Below are 13776 nucleotides of genomic sequence, written 5' to 3' on the forward strand. Positions count from 1 at the left end.
TTTATTTTGTTTATGGCAACTCTTCCAATTGAAACTAAGGCGACACTTTTAAACCTGTTAATGGCAACGCTTTTAATTGACATTAAAACAATAGATTATATACTGCGTATAATAAATAAATTGCTTAAATAGCATATAATCGATTAGTACAAGTTCTCCATAAAAATTTATACGTAGTTAATTCAAATCAATTCTAAATGATAAGCTAAATATTTGTTACAAACAACAAAAACATTTAATCTAAATATTTCATACATTAATCTAATAAAAATTCCAAAACCAAAATTAAAAAAAAAAAAAAAAAAAAAAAAAAAAAACCAATCTAATATTTTTGCTCAAATTCCAATAGATCTTTAGATGTTTGATGGAGCACTTGATACTTGGATATAAATAATCTCCTGCAAAACAACAATAATAATAATAATAATAAGACTCTTATATTCAATTAAAAAAAATAAATATCAAATGAATTATTTATGGAAAATTATTATCAAAATAATAGAAATTACTATTGTTGTGAGTAAATAATGAAAAAAAAAAATCATCTAAAAAAGGCAAGATGGAGGTACCGTAGCAACATCACAAGAGTATAAGGAAGTAACATCAAAGGATCATAAATTTGTATAATCATAGATACTACAATATCAAAATACTAGCACAATTTCGCTAAGCTAGGATCATAAATTTTGATGCCTATCTTCGAGAAGAGGAAAGAGATTGAGTTTTTAATCGTATAATTAACTAAGCAAATTGCGAGTAAGCACATATTTACAACACAAAGATCAAGTTTCTTGATTATCCATTATACCATATAAAGTAGTACTTGAACAATATTAAATAAATATGTAAATCACTAGCATGCATATATGAGCTTCTTAACATCTTGCAAATTCCAAGGCCTTTTTTAGCATATGCACACACATAAAAATACATAATTCAAACCACCTAAGTATGATCTTTAATCTGACATCCAACTCAGCCAGCAAAGGTATTTTAAGTTAACTAGTATAGACTCCCAACAATCACGCTGCTTATCTCTAGTGTGTTTACTTTATTTAGAACTTCAATAATATAATACACCATTTCAAATTCTTCAATCACATGTAACAATGTAAAAAATGAAAAAGAGAAAAGGAATGTAACATGTAAAATGGAATAACATACCTGTTCATAATCTTAAATAATATAGTTTATGGATCATTTGTAGTTGTTGAAACGATAGCTTTTGCAATAATTTCCGGAGTCAAGCTAGGATCTTTTTGGCGTAGTTGTGCAAGTGCTGATATTACTGCATCAAGAGTTATATTTCCTTGCTGATTTTCAATATCCATGCGTATCTCTTGTAGTTTTAAGGTCTCAGATTCAAGCTCCTTTGTTTTCCTCTCTATTTCAGCTTCTTGTGCAGCAACTTGTGCAGCATGAACTTCTTTTTCCTTGGCAAATTCTTCAATTTCAGCATTTATATCCTTTTGAACATCAGCAGTTACAGCACTTTTGATAGACTCCATGACCTCTTCTGGTAGAATCAAAGAGGTACCAGGTCCTTTATCTTTTCGCTTCTTACGATTGGCACCAAGGCCTTGTAATAATTCTGTACCTCGACGTGCATTTCCCATAACTTCATCAAATGGATCCTTAATAGATTCACCACTCTGATCATCTTGAGAAGCTTCCAATTCCCTCATTGCTTGCTATAACAATTATTAAAAATTATAGGTGACAAAGTATACGATAAATTTATTCATTAAATAAATTAATAGGAATAATATAGTATTTACTATCTTCTGTTGTGTATCATCATAAGGTCGATCATAAGTTCTTCCCTCCTTTCGTCGTCGAGTCTCTTCAAACATTCTTCTTTTTGATGGTGCCACACCATCTTTTCGTAGCTAATAAATAAACAAAAATAAATATATAAACAACATAGAATCCATGAAGTAAAAAAATCGTAATATATGTGGAATGTATTTCGCACCAACTGCTCAGTTTCATGGCAAAGGAAACAGGACCATTTGTATGTATGTTGTCTTGTTCACGCCGATTTTCAGAATTCTGCAAACTGGTTTTCTACATAAAATAAAAACGAATAAGCATAAAAGTCAAGACAAATTTAGAGAGTTTCTAATTGTTCAATTATACCTTTGCTATTGTTGTTCCCCAATAAGCTAAAAGTGTTTTGTAATGAGCTTCAGGCACTCTTTCAGGAGGATGCTTTAATCTCTCTTCATAGGTGTCATACATATAATAATGATCCCTTTTGAGGCGACATTTGAATCCTCTCCAAGATTGATCAAGAGTCTCCATTACCCAATCCTTAGCTTCAACTGGAAGGATGTACTTGCTCTAAAATAAAAGGTTAGGTTTATGTTATAAAATACAGTATTGAAACACATATAAAAGTAAACTTATGTTATACACTCAAAACATTACAAATGAGAGAAAAGAACACTTACATTCACAAATTCCCAAATTTTCTCCTTATTTGGAACTTTTTTCCAATTTGTGTATGTCAAGGGAGCCCAATTGTAATCATGAGCAATAGTTCCTAAGAATCTAGTTAGCTCTTTCCTTGCCTTTTCAAGCCCGATAGGTTGTCCTTTGTCATTACAGTAGATAGTTACGCGATCTTCCCATTTGCGAGCATGGACATCAAACAAATTTGAAGGACCTCGCCCTTTCTTCTTAGGAACTTTTATCCAAGTAAAAACAGAATAATTAATTCATAAGAAATTTGAAGATAAAAATAAAGATTACAATCACAACTTTATTAATGCAATTACATGACATAGAAAAGTTCATAAGTAAACATGTGACAAGCATTCAATAGTTTTTTAGGCATTAACTAGATCAATTTGACAACTAAATTTAAATTGCAATATGTTTTTGAATTGTATAGTTCTAGAGAACTATGAAACCAAGTCTTATGCATCAGCAGGCCCTGCATCAACAGCAGCAGAGCCTGCGTGCACTAGCAGGGTCCCCTTGATCAACACTAGCAGTCACATATTGCCTTGTGCAGCAACAGCAGCTTCCAGAGCAAAAACTCTACTCAAATAACTTCAACCCATACATAGTTATGTTTGATTGTATAATGGTAATTAGCTAGCAGTTTGTTCATTGTTTACTGCTAATCATTACTAATATGATAAGAGAAGAAGCAAATTATAGAAGGAGATTATAGAAAGCTCTCTAACCTTAGATTGCATGAATAAAAAGGTTACAAGACCGTAAGATTTTTCATGATTTTAAAAAAGGGGAGGAGTATTGAATACAAACCTTGTGCGGAAACAGATTCTGCTCGGCTTTCTAGTGGAATAATGGTCGAAAGCGGGCGCTTAGAATTTTGTCGAACTTGCTCTAATTGTTGTACATCTTGCTCTATTTGTTGTATTTCAGCTGGATCCATTTGATTTTGCGTAACAAGGAAATCATCCATTGCCATAGATGGGCACAATGGCTGCTTCTTATTCTTCCTAGGTGGTTGCTCTCTAGTTCTTTCCTTCTAACATCGGAACATCAAGGTAATTATTATCGAAGATAAACATGATCCCAAGAAGAAAATTAAAAAAAAAATAAGGAAAAAAGGAAAAAGTAACCTTCTTCTTAGGTATAGAGGTTGCTGCTTCAGTCAAAACATCTCTCTCTCTAGACATCTCAAACTCCTCGAGGTCACAATCTTCTTTATCAGGCACATAGTCTGGATCATCTACATTAGAATTCACATTCTCCTTTCCTTTTGCAAAGTTCTTATTTTTTTAGCAATCTTGTCGAGCCCTAACTCTCTAAACCTCTGGGCATTTTTTTCCATTGTCATGGACCTAACTTTCTCATAAGGTGTTAAAATGGACTTTGAGGCAATTTCAGGCTTATTACTTCCATTCTTTGTCATTCTTCAAACAAATATTATAGACAGTTAGTGGAAATAAAAAGTTTAGACCTATCAAATAGCAGTCTAGGTTTTAAGGGAAAATGTCTTAAAACTTTGGCAGGAACATTTTTAGACTTCCACCTAGATGTACCACACTTAGGACAAACATCAGCTCCTTCAAATTCCTTTCTATAAAGAATACAATCATTGGGACAAGCATGAATTTTTATATAATCAAGACCTAAATTCTTCACTATATTCCTAGATTCATTAAATGATTTAGGAATTTCAGCCATTGGAAATGCCTCTATTAATAGCTCTAAAAGATCTCCAAAGGCTACATTGCTTAAGCCATTAAGGCACTTAAAGAGAAACAAACGAATTATGAAAGATAATTTCGAGAAGGTTTTACAACCTGGATATAGCTCTTTCTTTCCTTCTTCCACTAAATGAAAAAACTTTCTAGCCTCCTCATTTGGCTCACTTTCAACCTCATGATTTCTATTTAGACCTTCACTGACATCTATAAAAGTATCATGTAGTAAGCCATCAATATCATCATGTGTACTTTGATTATTTACTTCATGCACATTTTGCCTATCATTACTTGTAAAAGAATATCCCTCCCTTTGCAAGACCCACTCCTTGAATCCCTTCACAAACCCATTAATAATCAAATGATCATACACGTCATCTCTAGAATGGAAAAAACGCCTCGAACACGTTTTACAGGGGCAAAATATTTGATCTCCAATGGCGTCCTTGGCAAAAGACTCATCAAGGAAAAAATTCAACGCAACTTTAAAGTCCTCCGAACTTCTAGGATAGTTCATCCAATTATGATCCATAACTTAATTTATGTCAATTCCTAAATTACACAAGCAAATAAATTTAGAGATCTATCTATATTATGAAATGAAAGAATAGACTTGTTAGATATTAATTGGAAAAATATACAGTGCTAAAGTTGAAAATAGAAATCTCAAGCAAATACATATAAAGATCATCAATGATATCTAAATACGTACACATATTAATTATAAAGTTATATACCATAATCTAGTACATATAAAGTTATGATTATTAAGATCAAAAGTTATATATAAGAAGAGAATAATTAGTTTTACACACTAACTAGACTGAAAGTTACAAAGTCTTTAGATAAAACTTCAAATAATAAGAAACCACTAACTATGAATTAAAAGTTAGGTAGACATGATTCCATTTCATAATAATTCCTGACTAATAAGAAATTTGCTACTAGTCTATAAGGAACACTTACTTGGCATCACAATCTCTAGCTTATAACTATCTTTAGGTTCACATACGCTTAATCTCCTTAAAATATAAGATTGATAAAGTAAAATCATACTCTCTAAAATCTTTATTATTTGTGCACTATCAAATTTAACTTTAACTCACTTTTTAATGATTCTTCACATCATCTTGTCTGGTTGTCCTGATATAGTTTCAGTTATGTGATTCAATTCTAATGGATAATGAATAAAATCTAAACTTTACGTATCACACTAAATAAGTTGTAATGTTGTAACAAAAGTTCACTTTATTGCAATGCTTATGTTACTGCGAAAGTCATGTTCTTTAAGTGGCATTAATTAGTAAAGTAGTGGTTAAGTTAGTTGTAATCATATGCTCACAGGTAGATATTTATAAATTTCTAGTACTTCTTACGAACTAGTTTCTATATGGAGCGTACTTCTTAATTTTCCAATTTCCATATAATTGTAGATTTTAAGATATGATAAAAATAGAACTAATAAAAGGAAAAGGGATGATTATCATGCGTTTATGATGTGATTATAACTATTGCTTAACACAAATAATTACACCAAAACAACTTTAAGTTTGAGAATCATTTTTATTTAAAAATGAGAATAACTTATTTAAACTATAGCCTTTCAACTAATGAACATCAAGCTACTTATTGTGAAATATGATTCTGATTATTTGAGAGACAAGCCCTTGGTGGAACTTTTGTGTAACCATCTAAGGTAATTCCTGACATTGTATTAAAAGAGAAAGATGGACTTAAATAGGGAAAATGAGGTACACAAATTTAAAAGAGTTTTGGGCAATTCACTCGTACAACACACAATTCCTTTTTTTTAACAAAAAAACAAAAAAAATAAAAAAAAAATAAAAAAAAAAATCACAAACTAGCAATTATGAGCAAGTGGAAACTGACTATTACTATTAATCTTTCCCAATCTAGAAATTATAAACAGGGTCACAATCTAGAGTATAAAATTAACCAACATGTCTAACAATCCCAAAAATTCTGTAAAATTATGCAAGTAATTTCTCTTTTGTTGATCTAATACTAACCAGCCACATGCAACTCACCAAGAAAACACATTAATTTACAAGAAAAACAAAATCTACGGTAAATCATAATAAATCTATAGATTAAATTGAATTATATGAACTCTCATAATCAAATTATACAATTCCCCAATTTACGAAACCCTAAATCCCCTGTTCAATACCCATAAGTTCCAACTACATAATTGTGATATCAAAATCAAATTGCAGATAAGTTATTCAAGAAAACATCAATTTAAACAACTAAATTACATACTAACCTTGTTCACTAGTGTTGAGAGCAAACACCAAATTGACGACGAATTATGATAATGAAAGAATTTAAAACTCTGATTCAAGCAATTTCAACCCGCCTACAAAGAACTGTAATCGGACTTGAAACGAAAAGAAAGGGGGTTTGTGAATTATGTGCGAAATTAGAGAGGGATGAGTTGTGGGGGATGAACAGGGGGAATTGAAACGAAAAGAAAGGGTTTGTGAATTAGGAAAAGAAAGAGGGTTTGTGAACTAGGAGAGGGTTTGTGAATTATGAAAAGAAAGAGGGAAACTAAAAAAAATTAGACCGCTTAATTGAAAATTTTCATGTTCCCCAGAATTTTCATGTACAAAAAAAAAAGACCGCTTAATCACTACCGAATACTCTGTATTACTTATTTTTATTTTTCAAATTAGAAATTATTTAATTAATTAATCATTAATATCAACTTGCACCCTCTTGGTTAAACCGTTGCCAAATATTATCTTTTACTTATTCATTAAAAGCGTTGCCATTTTTTTCTCTATTGCAACAGATTTTAAACGAAAATGGTTAGTTATATCAGTAAATTAAAAATTGTTGCCACATGTCTACTTATAGCAACACTAATAAAACTGTTGCAAAAATGTGTGTTGCTATAGCCCTCTTTTGTTGTAGTGTACAAAATACTTCATATATGATTTGGTTGTGTTCTTAGTTTTGTTACTAGTATACAATAAATTTATTATGTAGTATAATCTAGTGTGGTACAAGATGCAAGTAGATAGGTAAAGGTAGAAAAAAAAATTCTAAAATTTCTAGTGATGTGAATCATACACCTGATGTGGCATGTAGTAACAACTTGCTCTATATCAATTGATTAGTCGTTTACACAAAAAAAAAAATATTCAATCTCAATCTCCATTTCATTTTACTTGTCCCATGCAAATTTCAATCATTATTCAACCCATAAAATCTCACAAAACATAATCAATGGATCTACTAGTAAATTAAGACAGAAGGAATGCATTCTTCGCGTGGACGTGTCTTAATGTATCATATTTATTTATTAGGTTATTACTTTGCAACTTGTTTAATTGTACCATACTACATATCGAATGTTTGAAACTTTGCATATATTGCATGCATTAACAAGCCATTTTGCATTGTTGGGCACTTGTTATTGGCCCACCTTCTTAAGCTAGGTTGCTGGACAAATTAATTACAACCAAAATTTGTGTGTAAAATTTTGCAGTAGTATTACTCTACCCTTCCCGCCAAAATCTTTTGGTCTATTAATTTGAAATGAATCTTGCCATCCATGATTTAGTATGTGTACTACTACAAATTTTAAAACTTTGAATTCAAACATGCACTTTAGTACGACGACATCTAGTAACTAAAACCTTATGGTATTTTCAAAAAAAAAAAAACTAAAACCTTATGGAAAAAAAAAATACTTATATTTTCGTTTTCGTATATTTTTACTATATAGGTTTTGTATATCCTCAGTTCATAGCGTTCCTTTTTTTAAAAAATTTTTTATGAAATTTGTGTTCTATTCATCTAATTTTTCACTTTTGTAAACTTAATTATATGAAGTCAACTAATAAACTTATGAAATAAAATTTTTCAGAACTTATACGAAATTATATTATAGATTAAAATTAGATATATCCTTATTATATATTCCGAAGCTTATTAATCTATATTTATCCAACTATTTATGGCTATAAATATCACATCATATATATGAACTTATTAGCCATTAGATGAACTTTTTTATTTATTTTGGGAGCAGCTTTCAACTTAATTACAAGTTAGAAGGCCACAATAAGCTAGAATTAAGGTCAAAACACGTAATAGTTGCAAATTTGTAGAGTCGAACAAACTTATTACAAGTGTTACATGACAACAATCAATCTTTGTCATTGTCAAGCAGGTTGGCGTGTGTTATTTGCTTTATCTTCTTAATTAATTTATTTATCTTGCTTTTATCATCACTAATTGACTATTAAGTCTATCATGAGTATCATACATATCAATAGTTTAATAGATTTGTACTATATGTCTGTTTCATATTTTATGTTCACATGGAATAATTAAAGGCTGGCTTAATTAATTACAAACTAATTAAATAAACATAGTATATGTTTTATGAATTTTTATGTGCATACAAATTAAATCAAGTATTGGGTCAATAATAAAATAAATAAACATAGTCCTATGAAATTTAGATAGTCTCTAACGTACATGTTTTAAGACTACCTAAGTATATAAGCGATGCAAAGCATCCTCCTAGTCCTAGCTAGCTATCGGTATTGGTCAGGGCGCGCTAGGAACAAGGCATGAGCAGCAAGCCAAGTGATAGGCCGATAGGGCATGTGTAGCAAGCCAAAGTACAATTCAATTGCACAAGGCATCATGAGCCAAAGTATGCTGTGATGGAAGTTTAGAGATGATTTCAATTACCAACTTAGACATCACAGGGTCCTATTAAGATGTTGAGAATCCGTTATTACATATGACACAATTGTTTGTTGTTTTTATTATGACTAGTTGTTTAAAGTACGTGATGTTGTTAGTTGATGTTGTTTATAGTGGTGTTACATCCACCATCGTTGATGTTGGTTGTATTTTATACTAGTTGTTTATAGTGAAATTTCTATAATATGGCAAACATAAGTTTGTAATCCCTCATTACTAAAACAATAAAACCTATGTATGCACTGTCGCTTTCTCATGTTAAGTTCAATATCCATACTTTGTTGATATTAGATAAAAACTTGTATATATACAAACAACTTGTGAAAATGTGACGATAACAACATTTTACAAAAAATTTGCAAAAGAAGCTAAATATAGCTAGACCAAGTTTCGATCACACAACCAGTAACTTCCTTGTCAAACTTTGGCTTTCATGTACATGTACACACACATGTTAATTATTGTTTGAGGTGACAATGGAAAATTCTCAACAAAAATTCGAGGTTAGTTTTGGGAAACTTCTTAGTTACCGATTTGCCATTGTGTATAATGACACCAAATAAATACATGATTGATGTTGATGAATTAATGGAGAGAGCCTAATTAATCATCATCATATACAAAAATCATTTATCTAATGACATTAATGTAAATAAAAAAATATTCCAGTCAAATCGGCATGATGTTTTGTAAATAAATCAATATTAGATAAACTTTTTTTTATTTTTTTGTTTATAATAAAGATTAATTTGTATTTTCTCAAATGTATGAATCTTAATTCCTCTAAATTAATGGAAACGAATTTAATTACTCGTATTCATATAGAAAAAGGTCAACCATCTTAAGGAATTAAATTAAAACAAAACCTCAATTCACATAAGCAAATTGTAAGTACGTCCTATATTTATATGCAAAGTATTAATATTGGAAAGAGTGTTCATTTCATTAAGTATATATTTAAAAAAAAAAACATTATTATTTAAACTTATCTTATTTTATCTAATATGATTTTGTTATGAGCAATACCCAGTCAATTCCCCAAATAAACAAAATTTGTTTATCTGGGGGTATAATTGTCTTTTCAAGTATTAGTGGAGGGGTATATGCGTCTTTTTATGTATTAGTTGAGGGGTACATGTGTAATTTCCTCACCAAACAGTAAAAACAAAAAGCAAACAGTAATTGGTCAGCTCACCAAAAGTACTGAATAAATGACACTGCCTTTTCAATCTATTTACAAAAATGCCATCAGATTAACAAAAATTCGTTTATCTGGCAGATTAACTTGTATTTTCCCTTTTGTTATCTAGTTTGATTTCATTGTATTTGATCTGATTTTGTTATCTTGATTCCTTTTTATCTAATACTAGTTTTGGGTCCGTGCGATGCCCGGATTGTTTATTGAATAAGATAAATTTTTAATTCATATGTCAAATTTTAAAGCATATCATTGATACAAAATTAGTTAGGAATTGATATGTTTTGTGATGATTTAAACTATATATTAGGCATGTAATGACTAATAATAATAACATTGGTAACATTTCTTGACCCGTAACATGAAATAATGACCCTGTCCGAAATGACTCGTGACCCGACCCGATTGACAGGTCTACACACAGTAATAAAATTATATTAGATTGTAAAGTATTTTGTTTTAATTTATTAGAATATATTATAAATAATGGATGTGGTGTATTTTGAGTTAATTCCTTCGCTCCAAAAAAATACTATGATACAAAAAATAAATTAATATGATAATTTATGATTGTTATAATTTTTTTAATAAAATTATAATTTAATTTGTACATATGAAATATTGGTATTTTATCGAAAATAAAATTCTAAATTCACAATTTTATCCTAAAATTTTATCCAAATTTGATTGAAAATAGAATTCTAAAATTAAATTTTGACAAACTTTTAATAAAAGCGGGTTTCACTAACTTACTGAAAATCACAGCAAACAAGTGCAAATTGGGCTGCTCAACTTGGGCTCACACGTGTAAATTTAAAGAACCAAAAAATTTCTTATTTTCTCTTTCTTTTTCTCTTTCCTGTTCTCTTTCTCTGGTTTTTTTTTCTCTCTCCTCTCGTTCTCTTCTTCTCTTGCTTTTGGCGTTGCTACTTGAATTTCTCTCTTTTCGATCTTTAATTTCTTCACTTTGAAGTTGATTGTTGCTAATTTCAGGTTTGTTTTCTCAATTTTATTTCATTTTATTCAATTTTGAAGTGTTTCGATTTTTAGGGTTTCGTTGTTTTGGATTTTTGTAGTTTTTGCAATGGTGAAGAAGAAGGTTTCTGGTGATGATAATGTTTCTCTAGGTTAGTGTTTGTTCTCATTTTCGCAATTTTTTTTTTGTACAATTTGTGCTATGTTTGTTTAGTTGTGCGTTTTAATCAGTTGCTTTTGCTTAGATTAGGTTTATTTTGAGAATTGCCTGCTAGGTGTTTGTAAAAATGTCCAAATGAAAAATTGCATGTTCATAGTAGTACAATCAAATTGATGAAAGCATTTTGTGCATGAATTTTAGGTATTTTTCTACTATTTTCGTTTACAGTTTAATATATATAAATTAAATGCTGCATTTGATTTTAGTGTGGCAAACATGGTGGATATGTTTATCTTTTTGTGTTGCTTGGTACAATCTTGTCAAATTTTGTCAAAATTTCTATTGTGATGTTTTTTTTTAAATTAATTGGTAGGATCTATCAAAGGTTTTCGTTATAGTAGAGTTCAAAAAGCGGTAAATAAAATGGATGCAGGAAGAAAAAAGATGTTGAAAGGTGAAGGAAGTACATCCAAGGGAAATAAAAGGAAGAGGCAAGAAAAAGAGGATGACGAGTAAGATTTTATGTTTTAGAATATTGTATATTTGCTATACTTTTGTGAATGGAATTGTGACTTTTGTAAGAGTATAGGTAACTTTGATTAATAGGACTGTTTTTATGTAATTTTTGTGTCAATATATTAAGTGTTACTTTTGTGAGTATATCTTTCACTTTTGTATTTATCAATGTCACTTTTGTGAGTGCAAGTATCATTTTGTGAAAATTTTGATAGTAATCACTTTTTTGAATATTATATCCATGTAATGAGTGTCATGACTCTCATGAGTATCATTTTTTGTGATTATGATTGTCACTTTTGTGAGAATAAGTATAAAAATTTGTATAAATGTTCATAATTCATGTTTAATTTTATATGATAACTAAAATTTCAGTATATAAGTATGTTATAAGTGGTAAGCATCTTTTTTTTTTGTTTTTTCAGGCCTGATAGGAAAATTACATGTCGTTGTAGACCTTCTTCATTAGTTAAGGTTATAAGTGGGCTTTCTCCGACTCAAAAAAAAGATGTAGAAGAGGTTGGATTTGGTGGTTTGTTGTCTTTACGTGTGGAGAGTATGGTTGGAGGTATACTTCCTTGGCTTGTTGAGAGTTTTAATGGATATACTTGTATGTTTTGTGTAGCTGATGGTAAGGAGTTTGTTGTGACTAAGCATGATGTGTGTGATGTTTTTGGTTTGCCTAAGGTAGAAGGTCGTGAGGTTCCTGAAATGAAGGGTAGTTACAAAGGTCAATCTCAAGATGATAGTGCATTGAAAAATAAATGGAGAGCTTCTTTTGATGTTGGTGTTAAGGAGTTGATACTTTTGGCTAGATTAGAAACTAGGATCAAGGAGTTGGTGGATGGAGGTGATGAATTTAAGAGGTTATTTGTTATGCATGCTCTTAGTAGTATGCTTGTTCCTACCGCTAATAGGACTGTTAATTTTAGGTTAGTTAATGCTGTGGATGATGTTGATCAGATTAAAAATCTTGATTGGTGTTCATTTGTTTTGAGAAAGTTGATGAATTATGTTGTTAGTTACAAAAATTCTGAGGCTAAAGATAGTATTAGTGGATGTTTGTTGTTGCTTAAGATTATGTATTTTCATCGTTTGAATTTCCAAGGTGTAGTAGAGAACTCCACTATTCCTCTTATCCAACACTGGACGGATAAAAAAGTGAGGAACAGGGTGTCCTTGGAGTTGAAGGCTGGTGGATTTGGTCAGGGGGTTTTGAATGAATTGACTTATCCAGTTTCTGCTAAGTGTGTTGATTTGAATGTTAACAACTTAAGTAAGGGTGAAGGTTGTGCGGTTCCTATTGATGATGATAGAAGATGTGTGACTTTCGATTTGCCTGAAGGAGTATTAACTGATTCTGAGATCAAAAGTGCTGCAACTGATGTATGTTTTTTTTTTTCTTTAATAAAACATTTGTTCTTGGTCTCATATAATTGTTTGTTAATGTGTAGGATTTGCATGAGGCGTTTCTTTATATGAAAAGGAACATGGAGCTGTTTTCATCTGTGAATTCCAATTGTTTTAGTTCTTTGCAACGGTTGGTGCATAGTCGTTTTGTTGAACATTCTGTTTCTTTGGATGCTGATTCTATTGAGTTGTCTCAAACACAACAGCTTTTGTCTAACCCGCATTATCATAAGCTTATTGATGGCTTAATTGATGAGTTTATAAAAATGAAGTCAGTGGATGAGTTACTTAAAGTTGATGCAAGTACTTCATCAAAGTCTACCCTACAAGATGGTGGAGATGGTGGAGGTGGTGGTGGCAGAGGTGGTTCAGTCAGAAGAACGAATAAAAGTTTGTGTTCTTTGGACTGTGGTGAAATTGGTGGTCAGAGTGTAGTGCTTGTTACGCCATTTATGAAAAGTAATTCTCGTGCTTTTAGTGAAAAATTACCTCGATTATATTTAGAAGCTCTTGATTATTGTCTGGTGGAACACTTATTTAATAATAAGTAAGTTCTTTTTTAATTGTCATATTTTTTGAAACCT

General features: G+C 30.5%; 1 protein-coding gene across 2 annotated transcripts; it reads right to left on the bottom strand.

Moving 5' to 3' along the window:
* Positions 1 to 100: 100 nt before the first annotated feature.
* Positions 101 to 6893, bottom strand: LOC110725609. Of its 2 annotated transcripts, XM_021905076.1 has the most exons (9): positions 6472 to 6810; positions 3597 to 3890; positions 3277 to 3502; positions 2454 to 2689; positions 2140 to 2343; positions 1976 to 2067; positions 1779 to 1889; positions 1165 to 1691; positions 101 to 398 (listed from the first exon to the last, which is right to left on the bottom strand). In XM_021905076.1, the coding sequence occupies exons 2-8, from the start codon at positions 3651 to 3653 to the stop codon at positions 1682 to 1684; spliced, it is 936 nt and encodes a 311-aa protein (XP_021760768.1). In that variant the 5' UTR covers positions 3654 to 3890; positions 6472 to 6810; the 3' UTR covers positions 101 to 398; positions 1165 to 1681. The 2 variants fall into 2 exon arrangements, with proteins under 2 accessions (XP_021760768.1, XP_021760769.1); XM_021905077.1 differs by lacking the exons at positions 101 to 398; positions 1165 to 1691; positions 1779 to 1889; ... (3 more) ...; positions 3277 to 3502; positions 3597 to 3890 and adding an exon at positions 3897 to 4736 and having other exon boundaries at positions 6472 to 6893.
* Between the last annotated feature and the right edge of the window lie 6883 nt (positions 6894 to 13776).

Source organism: Chenopodium quinoa, unplaced genomic scaffold, assembly GCF_001683475.1.
Source record: "Chenopodium quinoa cultivar QQ74 unplaced genomic scaffold, ASM168347v1, whole genome shotgun sequence".
In the NCBI taxonomy this organism is placed as follows: Eukaryota; Viridiplantae; Streptophyta; class Magnoliopsida; order Caryophyllales; family Amaranthaceae; genus Chenopodium; species Chenopodium quinoa.